General features: G+C 37.2%; 3 protein-coding genes across 6 annotated transcripts in view; 2 read left to right on the top strand and 1 right to left on the bottom strand.

The window, feature by feature from the left end:
- Nucleotides 1-7,093, top strand: part of LOC107555352 (uncharacterized) — a 35,543-nt gene extending 28,450 nt beyond the window's left edge. For all 4 annotated transcript variants that reach the window (XM_016238113.1, XM_016238111.1, XM_016238112.1 and 1 more), the window contains exons 7-8: nucleotides 2,091-2,236; nucleotides 3,410-7,093. In XM_016238113.1, the coding sequence (XP_016093599.1) occupies nucleotides 2,091-2,236; nucleotides 3,410-4,214 (951 nt within the window). In that variant the 3' untranslated portion in view covers nucleotides 4,215-7,093. The remainder of the gene's footprint in view (nucleotides 1-2,090; nucleotides 2,237-3,409) is intronic.
- Nucleotides 6,565-10,137, bottom strand: LOC107555354 (translin-like). Its single transcript, XM_016238114.1, has 6 exons — nucleotides 9,787-10,137; nucleotides 9,378-9,471; nucleotides 9,211-9,307; nucleotides 8,991-9,106; nucleotides 8,825-8,904; nucleotides 6,565-7,600 (listed from the first exon to the last, which is right to left on the bottom strand). The coding sequence occupies exons 1-6, from the start codon at nucleotides 9,850-9,852 to the stop codon at nucleotides 7,370-7,372; spliced, it is 684 nt and encodes a 227-aa protein (XP_016093600.1). The 5' UTR covers nucleotides 9,853-10,137; the 3' UTR covers nucleotides 6,565-7,369.
- A 1,170-nt stretch (nucleotides 10,138-11,307) lies between these two features.
- On the top strand, nucleotides 11,308-21,805 carry LOC107555355 (ADP-ribosylation factor-like protein 5A). The gene is made up of 6 exons (XM_016238115.1): nucleotides 11,308-11,748; nucleotides 16,782-16,842; nucleotides 17,417-17,564; nucleotides 17,642-17,725; nucleotides 17,865-18,016; nucleotides 21,298-21,805. The coding sequence occupies exons 1-6, from the start codon at nucleotides 11,703-11,705 to the stop codon at nucleotides 21,344-21,346; spliced, it is 540 nt and encodes a 179-aa protein (XP_016093601.1). The 5' UTR covers nucleotides 11,308-11,702; the 3' UTR covers nucleotides 21,347-21,805.
- Nucleotides 21,806-22,732: the final 927 nt, after the last annotated feature.

The following is a 22,732-nucleotide window of genomic DNA, read 5'->3' as shown; positions in this document are numbered from 1 at the left end:
AACCTACTATTTGTGATTCTATGCTCTGATAATTTTATACTTTCAATGATTAGCAACGATGGTCAAAAGAAATCTTGTCTCTTTCCTTTGGAATGCGGGGGAAAAGGGAAGGGTCCTTCGGTCACTCTCAGGTCAGATCTGAGAGTCTGCTGGAGAATCTCCTGCGGGACAGGGAGCTATAAAATTGTCTCTTTTGTTGATCGGATTTTAGCAATTTATGTGTCCAATGGACATGAGGTATCCCTATCTGGTCCTTGAAAGCCTGTAAAACGCTTTTAAGCACTGTGAAAGTACTGTCTTCTTTGGCATATCTTGAGAGATAGCCAAACAGTCCAGGAAATGCTTCACCTTCACTGACCCTGCATGAGTTTTACGACTGCATCTGTTGGATAGGAGTTATTCGATTTGTCTCAGTGGAATGTGAGGGTTTGCTGTGTGTCTCCATCATGTAGGTGGGTCTGTTGTGAGACATAGATCCTACAAACGTGTCCACAAAAGGAGTTAATTCAGAGCCGCGCAGACACGTTCATGCATTCTGGGCATTTTGTGCAGATAGCCTATAGCCTAAAGTCAAAATATTAACGTTATGTTGTATAAATAACGAAGCGTATTCTATATGAGATAAATGATGCGTTAAATCCCATTGATTAAAAGCCTGCTGCTTCATTCTACTGATCATCTTCAGCGCGCGCAGCTCAAAACAGAAATGCAGAATATTAATAACTACTGTGATATACATTATAATGAGAGCACTATTGTAAAAAACTGTTGTGAATTCTTAGGGTTTCGCTGATGTTTAATTTTAACTCGTTAAAAGACGTTTATCTTTTAATCAAAACATAAAACATTATTTACCCCGTTTGTATCTGCGAGGCGTCCGTTACACATTTTCACTGTGTGTTAACGTCAGTAATTATGACTGTCGAGGACACTCCTAATATATATGTATATATGTCAGTCGATTCAATTTTTTTATCTAATTAATTACAGGAGTGGCGATTAATTAATCTAATTAATCACAAACTCAATTTGGCTTTGAAAATACCCACGAAAGATCATTTAAAGCTATTATTGTGTTAAATGTGAAAAGTATCAAGTAGACATTAAATAGCAGCTTTAAAGAAAATTCAACATAACATTTTTTACACTTAAATGTTTAGGCTACAACAGCCTAACATAAACCTATGGAACATAAAAGAAGATAATTTGAGAAACATCTCAGTATTTATTGTTCATGCAATGAAAGTCATTGGTAACCAAAACAGCTTTGTTACCAACATTCTTCAAAATACCTTCTATGTTCCACAAAAGAAAGTAAGTCATACAGGTTTGAAACAACATGAGTGTGAGACTTTTTATTTTGTAACAAGTTATGAAAACGACGACAGAATAATGACACTGACATTAAGCCTGACAACATCTCATCTGACTGCAGATATTGAATCGGGACAGCGTGTTTTTCTCAGGCACTCTTTACTTAAACTGCATCTGTATTTACTTAAAATGACAGAAGTGTCAACAGCTTTCATGCATGTCTTTCAAAATAAAAGTTTCACATCAGATTTTAGAATTACTTTTTTGCTGTTGATGTTGTTTATTTGACTGTACACTCCTCAGACTACTCAGAACGGTCTTGCAACCCTCTTTTGGGTCACGACCCACCAGTTGAGAAACGCTGCATTAGACTGTATATTAAATTACAGTATATATATTTAGTGAGGATGCATTAAATTGATCTAAATTGACAGCAAAGACATAAGTGTGTCTATATTTCTTGCATATATATATATATATATATATATATATAGTTTCTTCTATTTCAAATAAATACTGTTTTTTTTTTTTTTACTTTCTATTAATTACATTTTTTTGTAATCCTGAAAAAAAAAATCTATAACAGTCTCCACAAAAATATTAAGTAGCACAACTGTTTTCAACACTGATAATAAGAAATGTTTCTTGAGCACCAAATCATCATTATAGAATAATTTCTGAATGATTATGTGTCACTGAAGACTGGAGTAATACCTGCTCAAAAAAAAGTTATGGCAATGGCAAACCTAAATTAAACAGTGACTGTCTCCCCACAGGGCGATGAGGACCTGCAGACTGTGTGCATTGGAGAAATCTTCTTGGAGTTTGTCAACATGCTTCCAGCGTTTCAGACCTACTGCCTGCAGCAGTCCACATCTGTGAACATGCTCAACACACTGGAGAAAGAAAAAGAGCTTCTTAGGTACACATAATATATAATATAAACTGCTTAACTGGTTATCCACTGTTACAAATAAAGGTAGTTAAGCATCAGTTAGTAGGTCTTTTCAAATATAATCCTTCAGGATTGTACATGCACTATGCACTTAAATATTTCACTAGCTTCACCATTATGAACAGTGACAACCATGACTGGTTATGTTCGTCTGTGATTGGTTCATGAGATAAATCCCGTCACTTGTTTTGGTGTGCATTCGCGAATCAGTTTGAATGAACAATATAATGGCATTAATGGGAAGACTAATTTTAAAAAGTTGTTTGTTACATCAAAATAATGGGTAAAATGGCATGAAAACATGATCTGTGGGGGTTTTTAGTGAGTAATCAGCTTGGTAAAAGTAAATCTGTGACCAATATTTACCGAGCTTTGATGATTGATGACCCGAGTCATTAATATAATTAATAATTAGTAATTAATATAATTAATATATATAGTCTATAACATTGATCAAGTTAACTATTAAAAAGAATATCTGAACATAAGTTCACAAATAAAATATGTTGTTTAAATTGTTACTGCCTTGAGTTATTTTGGAATAAATGTAAAATGCTTAAAAACACGTCTTAATGAGATTCATACTTGGCTTTAATAAATAGAGTATTGATTACATTGTTAATGTAAAAATATAAAACAGAATTGTTTTCTTTTTCTAATAGTGAAAGTAATGTTTATTTAAACAAGAAAATGTTACTAGTTTATATTTGATTTAAAAAAAATCTTTGCCTCATTTCAGAACACCATCAGTGTGTGTGTGTGTGTTTATACATGTAAGAAAGGTCTCTAGTGTTTTTTTTTTTTACAAAGAACTATTTTTCGTTAAATGTTAAGTGTTGTAATTAGTAAAGTGATTAAAGGCTTTTTTTTGTTGCCAAAATCAAGTTTTTTATTAGGTTTTTATTTTGCAAGAATAACTGGAAATTATTATTAAGCCATAATTTCATAAACTAGCTAGTTAACTTGATGACTCAGCACCAAAAATGTATACCCACAATGTTCAATACATCACAAAATGTTTACGTTTGCAGTGCGTAGTGAGCCAAGTGACTGAACTAGCCCAGAACTCTTGCATGTTATGTATGCAATATGTGACTCAAGTTGAAAGTATATGAAAGTTTGCTCCTTTACATCCCTCAGGATATTCCTCGACGTGTCCCAGAATGACAACACAGCACTCAGGCGCATGAACCTGCGCTCCTTCCTCATGGCACCGCTTCAGCGTGTGACCAAGTACCCATTACTGCTAAGTCGCATCAGCAAGGTCACCAACGAATGTCACCCAGACTACTCCCGCTTAAAAGAGGCCAAGAGCCGCGTGGAGTCCCATCTAGAGCACATCAACATGAAGACCAAACAGGAGGGGACCGCCACATGGTCCTTGCGCTCTTTCCGGCGCGACAGTCGCAAGAACCGAGAAGTCATCAACATTGAGATGAGAGAGCTGTCGATGAAGACGGTGGGCTGGACGCGAGAGAGCACGCGCTTCATCATGGAGGGGCCACTCCAATTGGCGCAGCCCGCCGATGGCCAGTGGCTTAAGAAGGGAAGCAAATCCCTCAAATTCCAGAACGTTCAGAGTTTACTCATGGTACGCACCCTGCGCAATGTAGACACGGTGACTGAAGGGAGTCTGGAAACCTCGGAGACGGTGCAGGACGGTGTACTGGTGCTCATCAAGGACAAGAGCAGCGGGAAGTTCACTGTGTTACGGGAGCCAATCCATCTGGCGAACTGCGTGGTGTCCGCCGACGCCGACTGTGAAGACACCTTCGAGGTGTTGGACATCCGACGCGAGGCCTTCGTTTTCCGTGCCTCCGACAAACCTCGCACTCAGCAGTGGTTTCGTCAGATCAAGAGATACGCTTGTGATTTGGGATCCTGGAGAAAGAGACGCAACGCTCTCCCAAATATCATGATTAACACAACCCAGAGCCGGTCCTGAGACTGAGCCCTTAGCAACACATCCCTCATCCCTTCCCAGCATAACTCTGATGTAAATAATAATTTTAAAAAAAATCAATATTTTGTTGAGCAAACAGTATTTGTGTGGGGGAACCGTATCCAAGTAGATGTTTCTCCACCACTGGACTATTAAATTGCAAGGTTTTACTGTGATTTGACTGAATATTAATATAGACTGCAAGAGGGCACTTTGTATGAGTGGAAAGGAAGTAAATGACATTTGGGAAGAGGAAAAATCCACTGTCAAGCAAAAAGTAATGCCCTTTGGCATACCAAAATGAGGGCCTTATTAGGCGCCTCACTGCTGCACTTGTAAAACACTGATTGTACGACCAGTTTTCTACTGAGAAGAAATGTTCTCAGTTGTGAAGAGGTATTTGTGATAAGCATGAGGGAACATGTTTGTGATTGGATGGACTTTATGTGGACTTTTTAGTATGCACAAGAGAGTGGAAACCTGTGTTTGTGTGAAGACTGAGGTAATGCTGATTTGTTTTCAGATCATTGTAATTCGCTCTTCCCCTCTCTCTCTTCCATTAGCATCTTTCCCCACTGCCATTCAGGAGCAGTTTTCATTTTTGTATCACTGTGCTGGTTTACAAAACAGCAATAATCTTTATTGTATTATGTAGCAGCAGTCGAGCTGTTTTTATTCACAGGTACCCATATTCTTGTGATCGGTGATGTAACAAACATTTTTTGGTATGTTTTCTCCACAGTCTAATGAGGGTGTAGCATCAAGTATTATTATCATTGCCACATTAATGGTTGTGCTGAAACCATCTGTGGCTATACACCAGATCTTCAAATAGAAAAAATGTCAATTGGATGTTTCCCCCCAAAATGATGTAGCTTATAATTACAATTTTGGTTTTCTTTGTGATCTCCGAGGGGGAGAAAATATGTGCCTTTGTTTCTTTGATACTGAATGAGTCCTTAGTACTATTTTGTTCAAGTTTTTCCGCTCCTTTTACACACGAATCAGGCCTTATGTCAAATTGAGAAACAGATGTATAATTTTTCAGTAGCTGCTATTATATTCTGACTTCCCATTGATATACAGACTGTGCTTTACGACAACTCATTAAATGTTTTTGTTTGATGCACTTTAATATGAAGGTCCTAAAACTGGAGCGAGGACGTTGTTCTGCAGTTTACAAAGCTTTATTGTACTTTGTTTTAAAGATTGTTTTAGCTTTAAGAGAAAAAGAACCACAGTTGACTTCAGCAATAGCAATCAATCACAGTCATTCTGGTCTCTCTGTATGTATAAACTCAATACTGATGGATAGAAATTGTCAGTATCACTGGATTTAGGTTTCAACATGAATATTTACTGTTTTTACCGATGGCACTGATACTGTTAGAAATATCATACTGTAGCTTCCACATTACACAACGAAAAGAGTTGAACCTGCCAGGACTGAGAGCTGAGACCAGTCAAGCTGATAAATACTTTTTTCCGTTCTTAAAAATCCTAATTTAATATTTTTTTCGGTTGTGTAAAATATTGTGAATTACAATTAAAAATGATGAGTGTCCATCTCTCTCAACTGACTCCATATTTTCTGAGAACATTATTCCCAGTGTGAATCTTTATTATATAACATTAGTGAACAAGCAAATGTTTTCCCAGTGAAAAGCGAAAGTCGAAACACCACATGAACATTCACATTTCAAATGCAAATACTCAGGAAAGTTAAGAAATCTCTCTCTGAGAAATCTGTCTTTGGAGAGAAACAAAGAATACAAAGCATTATTGCAGAGAATTTCTTTTTAACCATTTTAAGTAAAAGCCCCCCAAAAACACTGAAAGAGCAGATCAAACATGCACCCACAAAGAAGCCACAACAAGAAGAGCAATGAAAAGAAGTCAATGCACTAAGAATCCACAAACAAAATAGGGAGGAACATTAAAAGTTGCCATAAACCTTTACAAAGGAAAACAAAAGCACTGGCAGTTTGTCCTTTGAAAACATCTGTTTGGAAGGTTTTAGTGTTATTTTTTCATGCAACAACATAAGAGCCAAAACAAAAGGAAAGAAACATATGAACCGAAAAGCAGAAGGGATAAACCAGCGGTCAAATTTGCACTAATAAATCACTTTGATCTCAAGTACTAATCCAAAAATTAACATTGTAATTATTTCCTCATCCTCATGTAGTTCCAAACCTGTATAACTTTCTTCTGTGCATCACAAAAGAAGAGATATTGAAGATGTTAACAGTGATTTTTCTCCACAATTAAAGTCAATGAGGTTCAAAACAACACTAGATCTCTGTTGACATTGTATGGACAAAAAATATTGTGTTCCCAAGAAGAAAGTAAGTCAGACAGGTTTGGAGTGACATGAGGGTGAGTAAATAATAATTACTGTATGAACGGTCTTTTTAATGGAGAAATACATGAAAGTATAAATATGTACCAACAGCAAACCAGTGGTTAAGGAATCCACTAGATGTTTTAAAGATTTAATATGTATTACGGCATGAAACTAAACATTTTGGCACAGGTTTTCAAATTTATCTCCATGTACACCTTGGCAAGATACCATTAACGTGATTTGAACTGTTACATTCAACAAAAGTGCTTGCGTACAAAACCCAATCTAATAAATCAATGAGCATAGGTGTGTGTAAAATGTAATATTTATGTAGTTTAACATCAAGAAAACATCTTGATGACTCAACTGGACATAAAGCCACAAAACAGGCACAGAACTTCGTTTTTTAACAGCATTTCTAAGTATCTCTCACCCAAAAAAAAGTTTTTTTCCTTCTTGTTTGACTGCACAATGATTCACAAGAGACATGGCCGAGACAAAAACATCAACAATAATAAAAAAGCATACAATCAAACAAAGAAAAAAAAACAGGCAAACAAATGCATCTGTACATAGGCATCTCTCAAAAAAAGTGAGAAAGAGAAGATCTCCCCACTAAAACCTGAACTGATCTCGGTCATGGTGGGCAGGTGGCTTAAAAGATACCGCCCAAGGCTGCTGGGGCTTTAAAACCTCCATTCCCTCCCCTCTTCCTCCGACCACCTGCTCGCACAGGTTTAACCACTCTTCTAGTCGTGGAGAATCTCAGCCAGGGTAGTGCCCCGCAGCCTCTTGCGTTCCCACACCGCCTCTACTTATCTCCTCCAGCCTCCTGCTCCTTAGCAAGGCCTCGGATTGAGAGATCGTACACCACCTCCTCGATCTTCTTCACATCGTACTTGAGGCCGTCGTAGCGCTTGCGAAGAGGGTCGTTTTTTAAGTTGAGCAACCGAAAGCCAGAGTCAAGTTCGTTGATAAAGTTTGAGATCCTAAGCGGACGTCCATAGTCACCTGCGGTCACGCTGTTCACTGCCAGCCTCGACTAAATGGAAAAAAATGCAACAGATATATTGTGCTTTTAATTTCATTCGCACTCTTTCCGCTCTTGCCAAAGTTTATTTCACATCAAAAAGGCAAAATCCACAATAATGCAAAATATCAAAATATCATAAATGCACATCTTAATCTAGCGGCTCGTTGTAACAATCTCAATGATATGACAACACAACGGGTATGGACTGTTCACAAAGAACACATTTTTGCATTTGCATACTATTTTTTTTTTATGTAAAAAAAAAGAAAAGTTGTTTGACAATTCTGATTACGTCTTTTGTGACATTCTAAAAACACGGCACTCAAGTTAAAATAAGTTTGACCTCAAAACCTTACTTTTTTCCATTCTGCTGCTCACATCTCAAGTTGTTTTTAACACAACAACGCGTGTGAATGGCCCTTAATTCTGGTTGCCACTTGGCATAAAATTCTACCTGTACCTGAAAAAAGTTTGTTCACCAGTGTTTTTTAGATTCTGAAAAAAATTTGACACCCAGTCTGCATTAAATGCAGATCAACAGTAGGTTCTTTTGGATAACTTTGTACAATTATAATTATAAACTCGCTCACTATGACTCCCTACACTTGTATGAGTGCGATTTATTGCCCAAAAAAGCGAAAACAAAAAATAGTTAAAGATGAATACAACTGAAAGCGTTATTTTTTCCCAAAACATTTTGGTTTGTAGATGTTGCAGTAATATTGTTAACGTGAATTCCTTTGGACACTATAACTGCATAATGAATGTCTAATATAGTGACAGGTACTTTGTATATTGTATTTATTGAGTCTGCTGACAACAGGACAAATGGAAGAGTAAAGAATGTTCATTGTGATGTATTTGTGTCTCTGTACAGCCTTCAGAAGGATCCCAGCATCAGAAACAAGTGAATGGTTTCATTTTAATGACACCTACTTACATGCAATAGTGAGGGGATGGTGGTATTGTTTCCTATGCAATGATGTTAGACAATCAAAACAGTGGCTGTTTACTGAGAAGCCTTAAAGGCTTAAATATAGCCCCTTAAAAAATTTTTATTTTATTTTATTATAAGTTAACAAAGGAATTAAATTTAAAAAAAATCCATGTCTTGATCCCTTTAATGCTAAGTTAATGTAAGCATATATGTTTAAATATAGTAGCAGGTACATTAATACTACTAAAGATAATAAGATTGGTAGTTTGAATGAATTAGAGAGGAAAAACACTTACCAGCTCACTGGCCAAAATAAGAACTCCTGCAAGATAGTCTTCCACATCCAAATGAAACCCTTTTTCTCTGTCGACTTCAACTGTGTAAGTGTAAATTAGAATTAATCTACAGCAGTCTCACAAGTATTCAAGATATGCAATATAAATAAACATGAACATTACATACTGGCAAGTATTTTTGCCACTTCCTCACGTGTAACCAAGGACTCGCTTTCCAGGTATACCACAAAAGCTGCAAGGAAGGCAAGTCGTTGAAGAACAAATCTCCAGTGTTCATGATACCTATGGAAAGATGAGGATGTGCCAGTTTTTATTATAATTATCAAGACTAGAACAGAAGCATGATCTATTCAATCACTGAGGGGAAACAATCCCTCTACACTAACCGATAGTACTGTTCCACAGGGAACTTAGTTTTCAGCTCTCCAGTGTGGTTTCTTACAGTGCAGAACAGCTCTCTCGCCTTCAAACACTTGCTGGGAACTGGAGGAGGGAGTGAAAATGTATTAGAAAAGACATTATGTAGACAAAAAGATCAAGTATTTTAACTTACTGTCTTTGAAACCACTTGGTTGATGGACACTTTGAAGAACAGTGAGGATCTCTCTCGCTGTCTGCTCCAGAACTTGGACAACTTTTCTTATGTCCTACAGGAAGAGCATAGAAAGATGACAGTCATCCGAGCACATAACGTTATATGGATTTTTTTTTAAAAAAAAGCAAAATTCAAAAAGAGATCAGCAGAACTTTCTGTCTAGACTTTGACATCCGTTGCACATTATTATATCTAATTCACAAGTCACAAATTGTATTACTGTGAATATTACTGATAAAGCAATATTTTATGTAGAGGTTCTGCGACACGTGCATAACAATCCAAACGGACTTTACGTTGCTTCTTCTTCTTTTCTTTTTTTTTCTCCAAGGAAACCTTTTTTTTACGTGTCAGTGCAGTTGTGTACCTCTCGAATATCTTGATCAGCACTCAAAAATCCTTGGATGTAGCTAAACATCTCCGTTACAGACATCTTCAAATGTGCTGGCTTGTGCGTCGCTCTTTACTGTGACCAGCTGCTCCAAAAATATACACTATTTTGATAGTGTATGGATGTAAACAGAGACTGTTTATTAATCGTCGTGCTCGCGAACCAAACAGCCTGTAGTTATAATTTTTATTGTCATCAGCATGCACGACACGTTAACAGCTACCCTTCTTCTTCTTCTTCTTTTTGTTCAATGGCCGTTCATTCCTTAGGAGTATTACCGCCACCTACTGTATATCTTGCGCACATGGGTGATGAATCTGTACTGAAGGAAAACACTTTTTTTTGTAATGCCCCACCCACCCCAGAGGATCAGAGCCCAAGCTTCAGCTGGCGCTGCGTGTTCAGCTCCTCCAGCTTCCACACTGTGCTCCTCAACCTCCGACATGGGCAGAAGCATCATGATCCTCATCCTCAAACACTAAATCCTGTGGTCCAATCCTGTGAGCTCTAAAAATGTTAAAACCACCTTAAACATCTGACTATTTTATCTCATTCCTTCCCAGAGGTACCTTAACATCCAGAAAGTTTTTCTTTAAAGCTTATTTTGCTAACTTGTTCGCTGTTTCATTCCCTACTATCCCAATATGTGCTGTTACCCAACAAAAGTATACGATTATACCCTCTATTTTCAGTCTGCACAGTAATGTATACTTTTCTACTAGCAGGTCTTCTCTATCAGTTTTTGTAGACAATATACTTTTAAGAGCTGATGAAGAATCTGAGCAAATTACAGTCGGAGTCTTATTTGGCTTAATCTGTTCTACCCACTGCAATCCTACACTGTAAAAAAAATTCCGTAAAATTTACGGTAAAAAACCGGCAGCTGTGGTTGCCGGAATTTTATCGTAAAAAATATGGTAGCAATGTTTTAGATTTTATGGTTTTAACTTAAATTTACAGTTACTGATATAATGTTAATATACCAACCTATTGAAGTAGGCTACTGACATTTGTTTTGTACCTTTGTAATACACTGATAACCACCAAATGCAGATGGTGATGAGAAAGTCCAGTTAATTCTGTAGAATATACAGACAATTTGTCACTTAACCTTAAACTTATTTTCGTCTTAAATCTTGGAATGTACACTCCTATGCCCACTTTTTGTTTGATTGGGTCTTTAGATCATCTGTAGATCTGTATAAAAGAATAAACATTTTCTCTCATAAAAACATTGATTTCATAACTATTAGTATATCTTTCTTCTGCTTTTTCCCGGGCCTCCAACAATCTCATTTCAACAATGGGTTCAGGAATATTCCATACCGATACCCCATTTAATGGCATGTTGGGACAGATTTCTTCATTCTCCAGACCACAATCCTTGACCCACTGTTCATACTTCCAACCAAAACTATTCCCTCCATTCTTTTTATATTCCCAACAATCATTTAAAATTGTGCATGTACGATGACTCTTATTACTACCCTTTTTAAGTGTCCTGCTATGCTGCCTAGGTAGAGGCTGCGCAATAGATTTAGAGGCAGGCCGCGCGAGTGACTTCCGGTGAGTGTTGCGTGGCTGTAAAGCAGCTCTGATTGAGTTCAGCTTTTGCGGCACTGAACAGACACTCGCCTCACTGCCGCAGAACCAAATGAACGAACGCTCTCATTTCCCTTACCTCCAGACATGACAGCACTGAAATGATGCAGTACTTAGACATCCCAACCTCACAAAACATGGACGCCATTGAGAGGAGAATATTAAAGGAGTGAATAACTGTTACCGACAGCACTATTTTACACTGAACCGGATCGTTAGCTTAGCTGGCTAGCAGATAGATTTTCAGTCTCTGTTTGCTGGGTGGTGTTGCCCGAGGCCGGACCCCAGCGATGGGAATCATTTTCACAAAATTATGGAGGCTTTTTAACCACCAAGGTACGTAAAATAGTGTATTTATAATCATAATTCGGTCACATTCTGTTTAAATATAGACTGGCTATGTTTTTTTTTTACTAGCTAGCAAGTGTTTGCTGCTATAGTTTCGTTTTAAAACAGCGATGCTGGTGCTTATATACGACTAAAATATTTATAAACATGTTGTAAATACAAAAATATTCTGAGAACGTATGTCATTACATTAAAACAGTCGATAAGGCTTCAATAAACCTGCCTAAGGTGTTTCAGGACTGGCTGTTGACAGGTAACGTTACTGTGCTGTCAGGTTCAGGCTCTGTTTTTGGAGGTTGAACCCTGATATCTTAATTTTTTACTTACTAAAAGATAATTGTTGTGTAACATGTCAAACTCTGTGACGCGCTTATGTAATTTTCATATAAGAATAAATGTGGTTGAACATATTTTACCGTTGTATTTGAGTATTGTTATATTCCCCTATGCAGTCAGTGACATGTTTGGTTTTATGTATTTCGTCTGGAAATACATAAAACTTACCAACTGAGGTAATATCAATATAAAGTGAATGTGAAAGTCAGTTGTCAGCACTGAGAATAGATTAACCTGCTTATTCAGCAGCCAAGTGAAACACCCAATGCAGCACTCTTTGCTTTTTTAAGCCTGATAATTTGTGCCTCTTTCCTCTGTGATTTTGCAGCGCTGGTCAGCCTGTTTCTGTGACAGTGGTGTAATCCTCAAAGCACTGGGTTTTGTGTCAGCATTACTTGTTACACACGTCCATGGGATAGCCAGGTGGTCTCTCATTTATTATACATGGTGTGGGATATCCATAAAGCATAATCTTGTTTGAAAGATTTCCACATCAGTGTATGGGGTATTGAGCGATCCTCAAAGCACTGGGTTTTGTGTCAGCATTACTTGTTACACACGTCCATGGGATAGTCAGTGGTCTCTCATTTATTATACATGGTGTGGGATATCCATAAAGCATAATCTTGTTTGAAAGATTTCCACATCAGTGTATGGGGTATTGAGCATGTGCAAATTGTAACACAACCCAGTGGAACGTTTCTCTTCAGTTCTCACCTTACTCATTAGCTGAACAGATCATTGTGATATGGGTGAACCTTGTAACGTGAGAGTTGGAGACTGTTGCCTACAGTCAGATGCAGCACCATCATTAGTCTGTTTTATTTCTTTTTTGTTTAGATGAAGTAGCCTATAGTAACCCAAAAATGTTAACTGGTGAAAAAAGTACACTTCTATAATGTACTTAAAGTGCTCTGTTGCGCACTAATTTGTACTTAATATACTAAAAATGATTCTTTAGTACTTCTTAAGACAAACTTAAGATCATCTAAGTGTACTCAACTGTGCTATTTTGGGACACCATGAATATGAACTAAAATCACTTTTAACATGCTATCTCTGTTTAAAAAAATTGTTTACTCACCACTTGTAGTACACTTGAGTGTACTAGTGTATGAAAGATGACAACTGTGCTATTTTGGGACACCATGAATATGAACTAAAATCACTTTTAACATACTATCTCTGTTTAAAAAAAATTGTTTACTCACCACTTGTAGTACACTTGAGTGTACTAGTGTATGAAAGATGGTTCAAGTGTACTACAAGTGGTAACTAAATATATATTTTAAAATACAGAGATAGTCTGTTAAAAGTGCATTTTAATTCGTATTCATGGTGTCCCAAAATAGCACAGTTGAGTACACTTAGATGATCTTAAGTTTGTCTTAAGAAGTACTAAAGAATCATTTTTAGTATACTAAGTACAAAATTAGTGCGTGAAAATAGAGCACTTTAAGTACATTATGGAAGTGCACTTTTTTCACCTGGGAAGTCATTAAAGGTGACTTATTATTGTTCAAAAGTTTGGGGTTAGTAAGATTTTTAATGTTTTCGAAAGAAGTCTCTTATGCTCAACAAGGTTATGCATTTGATCAAAAATACAGTACATATTGTGAAATATTATTACAATTTAAAAGAGTGGTTCTCTATTTTAATATTTTAAAATGTAATTTATTTTATTGATGGCAAAGCAACATTACTTCAGTGCCACACATGATCCTTCAGAAATCATTTTAATATGTGTATGCTGATTTACTGCTCAAGAATCATTTGTCATTATTACATTGAAAACAGTTTTGCTGCTTAAAATTGTGGAAAATGGTGCTACTTTTTTTTCAAGATTCTTGAATAGCAAGTTCAAAAGAACAGCATTTATTTGAAATAGATATTTATTTTAACATTATAAATCTCTTTACGGTCACTTTTGATCAATTTGAAGTATCCTCGCTAAATAAAGGTAAGGTATTGATTTTAGTTTTTTTGTTTTTTTCAAAAAATAAAATTGTACTGACCCCAAACATCTAAAGTAAATCTTTTCATGCCTAAAACACACATCCGTGTTTTGTTGTCCATGTTTTGCATCACACTTCAGAATTGCCTCACACAACTGCTTAAATTCTTTCAAAACATTTCATGCAATAGACAGAAGTGATCTAATCAGAGCCTGTGAATGGGTAGATTCTAAGCCCTTCATGCACACGTTGTACCCCTTTGATTTTTCTTTGTTTATTCCTCAGTTTCATGTCTGTTATTGTTCAGGTTAGTATGAAGCTTTCCAGGAACAAACTTTGAGAATGTGAGTGTAAGGTTTCTTTGAAATGTTTCTCAGTCTTTAGGGTAGATGTTGTGATAGTTGACACTGCAAATGAAATCCCGCACTGTGATGAACCGGCTAGTTTTGTCTTTTTGTTTTAGTTGTCAGCTTTGTGCATTACTGTTGTATATTTATGTAGTGTTAATGCCTTGCAAATGAAACATTTTTCTGTGAACAAATAATCTTACTGATGTCACAGACTAAAGTTGCCTGGCTGGTTACATAGATTATGATTGGTTGAAATTGAATAGTCATATTTCACAGTTTTCAAAAAAAACAAAAAGGAGAGTACAAGCTTATATTAAAGTTGGATAATTTACAGATATCATTACCTTTTTTTTGTTTTTTTTTGTTTTTTTGAGACCTTGTCATGCCTGTTTATGAGCTCAGCTAGAAAGAGAGACCCGGAACCGTGTAACTCCAGGCACCTTTTTAAATCTAAATGTCAACACAGTTTTATATTTCAATGCGTTACACCTCGTGTGTGCCATTTAGCCATGATCTTTTCTGCTACAAACAAAAGGACTAGGTAATAAGCTATTTTGTATGTTCTTGTGAATACAAGAAATGAGAAAGCAAAACATTTCATTGAAGTACTAAAGCTCATAAATTACAATACACCCTAACCTTTGGACCTTCTTTGGCATATGAATTCTTAGCTGACATGATGATTATATCAGCCTTAAATTCTGAGTGTCATCAGTTTCACAGTGTCTTGGTAAAAGCATCTCTTTGGAATGCTTTTATTTGAGCTTTTGCTCTTTTGTTTGTTCATTTCAAATTAAATGGCCCAGTCTAACAAGCGCAAGACTGAGGTCTTCTCTACAGAATGATCTTTTGAGAGCGCTCTCTCTTTTTTTCAGACAAAACAAGTTTCTGTGTCCCCAAAAAGGACAGCAGTCTATCTAATGTGCATACTTGTGCATGACTCATTTTGTAACACATCTGAATGGGTGTGTCTGAATGTCCTTGAATACCTAATGCAGGTCTGTAGTAGTGACGTGGAGTGCAGTGTTTTCTTCTGTTGTATGTCTATTCATGGGGTTGACTCAGATAAGAGTTAGTCTTTCCTCTTTAGTTTCTTTCTCTTTATTCTCCAATTCATATTGTCTGTCAATCATCTTCAGGTTCAGGGTGTCTTGTAATTTATGACCTCTAATGAGAATTCTGATTATTTGAAAACTGGTTCAGACAATTGCGGTTTGATCATACTGAAATAATCCTATTCGGGTATCATGTCTAACAAGTTTATCAGTTTCAGCAGATATGAATCGCAGCAAGTCTTCAAATGTTTCCTCACGTCCTGTCTGTGGATGCTGATTTCATTTCCCTTTTCTATTTAATGGTTTTATCAAAATTATAATTGCGTGAGAGACGTGTTTAATTTCCAGCCAAATTAGTTTTCACAATCACTTTTGCTATATGAAGAAGAAACCCCCTCAAAAAGGTGACTGATATGTGTATTATTATATAAAACCTGTTTCCTCTGTTGGGCAATGAGGCAGAAAAAACGTGTTGGCTATTTTGCATGAGGCAGTCAGTTAAATTAGATTAGATTAAGATATTTGCATATTATGCTTTTTGCCATTGTCATGCTTGATAAACTGCGGTATGCGAAGTTCTGTTGCAAGTGCAACTAAGCATTGTTTTCTCTTGTGGAAACTATTCAGCCACCTTTACACACACTCAAAGGTGTTACCACGTCACCTAGTCTGTCATGCCTTTGACGCTTTTGCAGGTGCAAACAACCCTATCCGGAGTCATTTAGAATTTGAGGTTGGTTAATTGTTTGCAGTGTGGTTAATGGTGCTGCACAGCATAATAATCATAGTAATTTTAAAATGTAGAATCTTTACAAAGATGCTGGGCAGGGGTCCATTTTAAAAATCTGTGGTGTTTTATACATTTTATGGCAAATTCACAACTTTTTAAAATCAGATACTAAGTTGAATGTATAAAGTGCACTGTATTATCTCGTACACAACTGTTTGTGGTTAATATAGGTATTAAACAGTGCCTTTAAGGGCAGGAGCTGGGCTGGCTCTTTTGGTCTCAAGCCTAAAACATGTTTGAGACATGCAGCATATTTTACTCTTTGGGGTTGGCCATTATTCAGTTCTTTATATTTGCTCAGTTCCTTTCTGTTGTGAGAAGACTTTGACACCACCCATTATACTTTGAGTTACTGTATAGGATGACACATTTCTTAATAACACAGTCAAATACTGGTTTTACACATGATTGTGTATGAAATATTCTAGTTAATTTGAAATCAATCAAAATCAAAGATGAATGGCTGCAATGCTGGGTATGATCTAAAGTGTTTACTAAAACATTTAGCCTAACTGTCTTCCTGTTTTTCCCCCAGAGCATAAAGTCATTATTGTTGGGCTGGATAATGCAGGAAAGACCACCATACTTTATCAGTTGTAAGTACTATTGCACTAGTTATAATCTAGTTAGAAATCTAATAGTCCATTCTTGATTTAAACAGTTATAATTTAAAAGTTTGGGGTCAGTAAAAACAATAAATAATAACAGTTTTATTCATATATATTTTAAAACATAATTTATACCTGTGATGATACAGCTGAATTGTCAGCTGCCATTACTCCAGTCTTCAGTGTCACATGATCCTTCAGAAATCATTCTAATATGCTGATGTTGAAAACAGTTGTGCTACTTAATATTTATGTGTAAACTGTGATATTTTTTCAGGTTTCCTTGAATAGAAAGTTCAAAAGAGCAGCATTTATTTAAAATAGAAACATTTATAACATTGTAAATGTCTATACTGTCACGTTTGATCAATTTAATGTGTCCTTGCTGAATAGAAGTATTAATTTCTTTCAAAAAATTACTGACACCAAACATATACACAAGTTTATGCAATGGTGTGATTACATCATGCAAATTACAGCCTCATTTTGTAGTGTTTTTGTATTTGTGGTATTGTCCTATTTGTTGTTCTTTTTGTGCTCATGTCATTTTTGTAATCTCCAGCTCTATGAATGAGGTGGTGCACACTTCACCCACCATAGGCAGCAATGTGGAAGAGATTGTGGTCAATAATACGCATTTCCTTATGTGGGACATTGGAGGACAGGAATCACTACGCTCCTCTTGGAACACTTACTACACTAACACAGAGGTAGACGCACTGAGACAGTTGTAAAATTATCTTGAACTATAAAGAGTACGTCTCATTAATGTGTTTCTCCTGTGCAGTTTGTGATCGTGGTCGTGGACAGCACAGACAGAGAGAGAATCTCAGTGACCAGAGAGGAGCTCTACAGGATGTTAGCCCATGAGGCGAGTATATGTATGTCACTATGAGAACTGGTGTTCATGCACACATATTTGCTGAAGGGATTATTCTGAGACTGTCTGGTTTTCTCTTCTGTTCCATCATCACACTACTTGATTTCAATTCCTCTTTTCTCTTTATTAGGATCTGAAAAAAGCTGGTTTGTTGATTTTCGCCAACAAGCAAGATGTGAAGGGTTGTATGACTGTTGCTGAGATTTCCCAGAGTCTTCAGCTTACCTCTGTCAAAGACCATCAGTGGCACATCCAGGCCTGCTGTGCTCTCACTGGAGAAGGGTAAAGCCACAAAAACCTACAGAGCCACACAAAAAACATGTAATACAAAGATCCAGTTGAATTATTTTTTTCCATCAGTAGAGATGTAATGAGTCACAGATTGTGTAACAGTCTACTGTTCTGGTCATTTTGGCTGAATATAGAACTAGCATTGATGGAAGTGATGAATCCGTATTAGATGTCTAAAAGTTGCTTAGACGGCAATTGCCATCAGACAAATACAGATATTTCCTTGTGTTTCTATGCTTGTTTTTATTAAAGGGGTCATATGATGCGATTTCAAGTTTTCCTTTCTCTTTGGAGTGTTACAAGCTGATTGTGCATAGATAAGATCCCTGAAGTTGCAAAGACTAAAGTCTCAAAACCAAAGAGATATACTTTATCAAAGTTAAGACTCTGCCACGCCCCCCTAAAACGGCTCGTTCTAACACGCCCCCACATATCTACCTCACTATGTGGAAAATTACCATAATGCCGCCCAAATGTGCACGCAAAGAAAGAAGGCGTGGTTTCAGTAACCGCAGTTAGTGTTGAAGCAGCCATGTCAGGGAGACGCTGTGTGTTTCTAGACGAAAGCAAAAGGACTTTATTTGGCTTTTCGAAAGTAGATGCCTTTAGGAATCTTTAAGATTACTTACAACAGAAGAGCAATGCATTTTATGGACGACCGTTTCGTGAACCTAGGAGAGGAGGTCATTCTGACTTTGCTATGACAATCTGGCGCTTCTGAATCAGCTACTGTTTTGTTATTAGTTTAAGTATTTGCTATTTACTGTTCAAATGCGGAGTTTTGCGCATCGTGTGTGAGCGAGAGAGAGAGAGAGCGAGAGAGCGCGAGCGAGAGAGAGAGCGAGCGAGAGAGAGGGGAGGGGTGGGGGTCACATCACAAACACATACCAGCTTCATCACTGTGTCTGTCACGAGACTCTGTTCCCCTTTCGGGCTCTGTCATTACATGTATTTTGAAAGATGAAGCTCGCGATTATGGTAAGGGGCGTTACATTTCCCGCCGAGTGCTTGCGGTGTTCGGCCAATCACAATGCATTGGGTCAGCTGGCCAATCAGAGCAGACTGCGCTTGTCGGAAGGAGGGACTTTGTAGAAAAAGAGGACTTACAATAATGTACAGTATTTGAAAAATAATGTGTTTTTTGAACATTAAAGCATGTCAACATATTCTGTTACACCAAATACACAAAATAATGATCTTTAAAAAAGCATCATATGACCCCTTTAATAAACCAGAATTTTCCATCTTTGATGCCTTTATACAAACTATAGAAATATGCCTATTTTCACCACATAAGGACAAAACTATTTAAAGGGTTAGTTCACCCAAAAATTAAATTAGCCCATGATTTACTCGCCCTCAAAGCATCCTAGGTGTATATGACTTTCTTCTTTCAGATGAATCCAATCAAAGTTATATTAAAATGTATCCTTGCTCTTCCAAGCGTTAGAATGGCAATAGGTGGGTGTTTTTGTTCAACAGTCCAAAAGTAGTCAAATAAAGCGTTTTCATATTCCATATTAAAATGTGCCTCACACGGTTCCAGGGGGTGAATAAAGGCCTCCTGTAGCAAATCAATGTGTTTTTGTAAGAAAAATATCCATATTTAAAACGTTATAAACACTTTTCTCTCACTTGCGCTAACTGTCGTATGAGCAAGCCGTTCCGGTGGATGGCATAGAATGTATGCGCAGTGCATGCGCCGATGATTAGTGACGAACGCGGAAGCATGGAAGAGAGACAAAACAAAACGCCGGTCATGATTAGAAGCACAAAACAAGGATTTGTAAAGAAAAATGTCGGAGGATTTCGATATAAGCCAAGAGGAGACTGGTTTTCCTTTGCTAAAGTAAGGAAACTTTGCTTCCTTTGCTCCTGTAAACAACTAGCATATCTCAGAGGCGCGCCCAACGCGTACGTCCTATGTCATCCGCTCGGAACGGCTTGCTCGTATGACAGTTAGCGGAAGTGAGAGAAAAGTGTTTATAATGTTTTAAATATTTATATTTTTCTAATAAAAAAACGCATTGATTCGCTACAGGAGGCCTTTATTCACCCCCCGGAGCAGTGTGAGTCACATTTTATTATGGATGGATGCTCTTTATTTGACTATTTTTGGACTGTTGAACAAAAACTACTCCCATTCTAAAGCTTGAAGGATCATTTTTAATATAACTTTGATTGGATTCGTCTGAAAGAAGAAAGTCATATACACCTAGGCTGCCTTGAGGGTGAGTAAAACATGGGCTAATTTTCATTTTTGGGTGAACTAACCCTTTAAATAAAGATTAAAAAATATTGTCATTGACTTTTTTTCTCATAATTTTGACTTTTTATTTAAAAAAATACTTTTTGGTCAATTTTTGGACAAAAATATTTATTTTTGGAATTTTGGCCTTTGTTTTGATAGAACAGTTAAATATTGACAGGAAGTGAAGTGGGAGAGCGATAAGGGGACAGGAAGGTCGCAAGCCGGGACTCGAACTCGGGACCCCTGAAGCGCAACTGCGCTATATGTCCACGAGGCTATTGGCACAGAAATAATTATTGCTTTTTATCTTGTAATTTATACTTTTTTTCATATTGACTTTTTGGTACTATTATGACAAAAGTCAAAATTATGAAAACAAAAAATATCTGAGGAATTGACTTTGTCATTATTATGGCATAAAGTTTAAATTGAGAGATGTCGTAATTATGGCAGTTAAAATTATTACAAAAAGTTCAAATGAGATAAAGCATAATTGACAAAAAAAGGTTTAAATTGGTGTTAAAATTAAAAAATTGACAAAAAGTGGAAATTGTTAAAAGGTGCAACTTAGCATGTCATAAATTTGACTTTTTATTTCATAATTTTGACTTCTGTGTTATGACTGATTTACCAAAGCATGACTTTTTATGGTGGAAATTAGCTTTCATGGACAACCCTGGCCAATGCAAAATTTCACAAAACGTATCAAAGCAAATTCAAATGACCTTTTTCTAACTCCATTCTAACTGCTTTGTGGATGCACACAGATACCATAATGCACAGAAAATAATATAAATACGTTTTAAGCCATAATGTGATCCAGAAAGTCAGTGGATTTTGAAACAAAGTGTGCTTGGTCATTAATGTTTGCTGCACCTCATTTTATGGCCAGGGTCATTAGTTCAGAGGCTTTTCTCTGACTGACAGGCAGAAAGCACAAATGTCTTTCTTTGTCCGATTTACAGAAAGAAAAAGGAGCATTGTTAACTGGCCGAGCTGAATGTCTCTTTCCTGTCCGCAGGCTCTGCCAGGGTCTAGAATGGATGATGTCACGGCTGCGAGTAAGATGACCTCTGACCTCAGATAGCAGTGTGCTCTCTCTATCTTTCCCACAGGACGTGGAGGCCGGGTGTCACTCACTGTGAAGGTGACCCAGCGACGTCAAACGAACTTGTTTGATTAATTTATTACAGATTATTGAGACCTGTGAACAAACAATCTGCAACTAACTAACTTAAAAATGCAGGACTTGCGAGACAGCATAAACTCAGTGTTTTTCTGCGTGAATGGCCTTTGAATGAGTAACGGGGGTTGCACAGACCTTGGATTGAGAGGACTCGTCTCTAGCTGAGCAGAACCCTACCTGGAGTGGCCTCGCTGCTTTGCCCAGCTACCTGAAATGGTGTTGCCCAGTGTGTACAGTCCAGTATTTTCATTAACCTTGTGCCTGCACCTGACTCTCTGTCTCCTCTGGAATGAGGAGACACATTACCATGCAAGAGGAGACTGCACTCATGTAAAATACTAAATAAAGTGTTTTTATCTGTCATGACAGATGTTTCACACTTTAATTCTCTACAGATTTTTCCCGATGGAGCTTTAAGCAAAATTGACAATGTTGAGCTTGGTTATTTGTTTGAAAGGGAACTTCTCATGTTAATTGTTAAAGGGGTCATATGATGCTTTTTTAAAGATCATTATTTTGTGTATTTGGTGTAACAGAATATGTTGACATGCTTTAATGTTCAAAAAACACATTATTTTTCAAATACTGTACATTATTGTAGGTCCTCTATGCCCCGCCTCTCTCAAACATTTCGTTTTCAACAAAGTCCCTCCTTCCGACAAGTGCAGTCTGCTCTGATTGGCCAGCTGACCCAGTGCATTGTGATTGGCCAAACACCGCAAGCACTTGTCGGAAATGTAACGCCCCTTACCATAATCGCGAGCTTCATCTTTCAAAATAAATGTAAAGACAGTAAATAATGTCATTAGTTTTACCATCAGTTCAAGCCTGAAAGGGCAACTGAGTCGCGTGACAGACACAGTGATGAAGCTGGTATGTGTTTGCAGTACACAAGCCACGGTTAAGACAGCTGACTCTACTGTGATGTGACTCTCTCTCTTTCGCTCTCTCTCTCTCTCTCTCTCTCACGCTCGCTCTCTCTTTCTCTCTCGCGCTCTCTCTCTCTCGCGCTCTCTCTCTCTCTCGCTCACACACGATGCGCAAAACTCTGCATTTGAACAGTCAGTAGCAAATACTTAAACTAATAACAGAACAGTAGCTGATTCAGAAGCGCCAGATTGTCATAGCAAAGTCAGAATTACCTCCTCTCCTAGGTTCACGAAACGGTCGTCCATAAAATGCATTGCTGTTCTGTTGTAAGTAATCTTAAAGATTCCTAAATGCATCTACTTTCGAAAGGCCAAATAAAGTGCTTTTGCTTTCGTCTAGA

The sequence above is a fragment of the Sinocyclocheilus grahami genome, unplaced genomic scaffold (assembly GCF_001515645.1).
Source record: "Sinocyclocheilus grahami isolate Dianchi unplaced genomic scaffold, SAMN03320097.WGS_v1.1 scaffold532.1, whole genome shotgun sequence".
NCBI classification, from domain to species: Eukaryota; Metazoa; Chordata; class Actinopteri; order Cypriniformes; family Cyprinidae; genus Sinocyclocheilus; species Sinocyclocheilus grahami.
The sequence above is the reverse complement of the archived record's forward strand: the minus strand, read 5'-3'. Positions and strand labels throughout refer to the sequence as shown.

What these genes read in the sequence shown, in the direction of transcription:
- LOC107555354 (XM_016238114.1), bottom strand. Translation starts at nt 9,852, where the DNA reads ATGTCTGTAACGGAGATGTTTAGCTACATCCAAGGATTTTTGAGTGCT. An exon ending in CTGATCAAGATATTCGAGAG is followed by an intron (nt 9,472 to 9,786) that starts GTACACAACTGC and finishes CTCTTCCTGTAG; the next exon opens with GACATAAGAAAAGTTGTCCA. An exon ending in TTATTTTGGCCAGTGAGCTG is followed by an intron (nt 7,601 to 8,824) that starts GTAAGTGTTTTT and finishes TTTTCCATTTAG; the next exon opens with TCGAGGCTGGCAGTGAACAG.
- LOC107555355 (XM_016238115.1), top strand. Translation starts at nt 11,703, where the DNA reads ATGGGAATCATTTTCACAAAATTATGGAGGCTTTTTAACCACCAAG. An exon ending in ACCACCATACTTTATCAGTT is followed by an intron (nt 16,843 to 17,416) that starts GTAAGTACTATT and finishes TGTAATCTCCAG; the next exon opens with CTCTATGAATGAGGTGGTGC. An exon ending in CTTACTACACTAACACAGAG is followed by an intron (nt 17,565 to 17,641) that starts GTAGACGCACTG and finishes TCTCCTGTGCAG; the next exon opens with TTTGTGATCGTGGTCGTGGA.